The sequence below is a fragment of the Trypanosoma equiperdum genome (genome assembly GCF_001457755.1).
Source record: "Trypanosoma equiperdum strain OVI genome assembly, contig: ctg_687, whole genome shotgun sequence".
In the NCBI taxonomy this organism is placed as follows: Eukaryota; Euglenozoa; class Kinetoplastea; order Trypanosomatida; family Trypanosomatidae; genus Trypanosoma; species Trypanosoma equiperdum.
This window is the reverse complement of record NW_027124628.1, coordinates 40,355-42,248: the sequence shown is the minus strand read 5'-3', so window position 1 is coordinate 42,248 and position 1,894 is coordinate 40,355. Positions and strand designations below refer to the sequence as shown.

Here is a 1,894-nt window from a genome sequence, read left to right as displayed (position 1 = left end):
TTTTTTTTTTTTTTTGAGGGGGGCGTCCAGTGACTTGATCCCTATTGTTGCGTCGACCTCGCCTCTACCGCTCTCACAAGAGGTGCACGCATAAACATACTAACTTTACTTCACTAATGTGGTTGCCACGTTACTATATTATTTTCAAAACAAGAAAATGCACGATACTTGTTTAATTGGATTGTACAGACCTCTTATCCAGTTGCCACTGGTACCCTGCGCCCCACTGTGGTGTAATTTCCCCAACCTCGGCGACTGCGGACTTCCGCCACCTCTCAAACAACTTTTTGATCTTAAAAAGGGACAACTTTTTATATATTACCCTCCCAAATTTTTTAGTGGATTACGGAGTAAATCATATACTTTACCATGTATCTACGGACCAACAGTCGAATGAGGAAGTGTCATGGCAACAAATGTTTTCAGTATTTCAAAAACTGAGGATTATACATTCGTCCTTGTCGCAGGGTTGGTGGGCGGCAGCCAACTCCCTGACATATATTCTTTTGTGATTCGTTTTCTCAAAGCGTTTCGACGAGAATGTACGCTCACAACAACCAACAGCAACAGCGTAGTTTCGTTGGCGAACATCTCCACAAAGTTACAGGCACTTTAACACAAAGAAACTAATTTAAAAAAGGGACCCCAAAATATCAATCCAGTGGGGAAACATTACTATATCCAATATTAACATGTATTTGTATATTAGGTAAGCAGTTTTATCCAATTTGTGCAAGGTAGTTTACGTACACTCCTTCATTTCCTCCGCCAACAACCTCTCTTCTACAATTCCCCCATCCACTTGCGACAACCACTCTTCCATACTCACTTCGTTATCATCGCCGGCACCACTACCCCCCAAGGCATTGTTCTGCTTATTTTTGGTGGAGGTGGAACCGCCAATGATCACTCTTTTCTTCTTAGTTCTAACCGCAAGAGCCTCGAATTCCTCAGCAAACAATTTCTCCTGGAGAAATGCATCTATTAACAGCTTGTGGGAAGACTTCACCTTCGCAAATAATTCTTCGAATGCACTAAAATCTTTGATCACCCTGCGGAGAGTGGGATTATTTTTCGTGGGTTCTGCTTCCCACACGACATCGTGAGCATATTTCCCATCTCTCGTGTTTCCTTTGGAGCCGGTAGTTCCATTTCCATTTTTGCTCACCCCGAGTATGCCATCACCCCAAATGATGTTCTCTGTGAGGTTATGGCTCTTCATGTACCCACCCCCAGGGGCTCCTTTAGTGAGTTGACACCCCATATCCTTTCCATAGTCATACCACGGATCGGCTCTATTCCCAAGCGACAACATAACGTGAAGCGTGGTCTCCAAGTTTGTCTCAAACTCGTTGTCAAACAGTTCTCCCCCCTCTGTAATTGTGAGGAACTCCCATTCCCCTGTTTTGGAATTGTTAGCGTAGCACCTTTTCAAAACCTCCATAGGACTGCCATTTGTACCCCCAATACACGTTTTCGTTTCACTTTCGTTGCCGTACGACTGTGCGAACACATTCACCATTTCGTCCAGTCTCCCAGCTGCAATCCCTGCCTCACCCACAACTCTCCTCCCCATTTTCCATAAGGCTGACAGTTCCCGTCGCATATTTCTCTCCTTCGCCCTTATGTTGGTAAGAAAAACCCTCATTGTCCCGCACTTTTCTCCTTTAGTCCATTCCGTTAGAAGCTTCAAGCGGAGTAGCTTTTGCAGCAGTTTCACCTCGTAAAAGCTTCTATCCGCTTTTTCCAGTTTGTCCTTCACAAATGTAAAAACCGATTTAAGCTTTTTCGATGCTCTGCACACCGACTTCACGGCTTGCAACTTCAAAGCCACCCCAGCGTTACCATGATAACAATAGTCACCACCAACAATAATCAGTATTAACACAAGAAC

At 44.2% G+C, this 1,894-nt stretch overlaps 1 pseudogene across 1 annotated transcript; it reads right to left on the bottom strand.

Annotated features, from left to right (window-relative positions):
• Positions 1–742: 742 nt before the first annotated feature.
• On the bottom strand, positions 743–1,894 carry TEOVI_000320600:pseudogene (annotated as a pseudogene). Its single transcript has one exon. A coding segment is annotated over exon 1 (1,152 nt).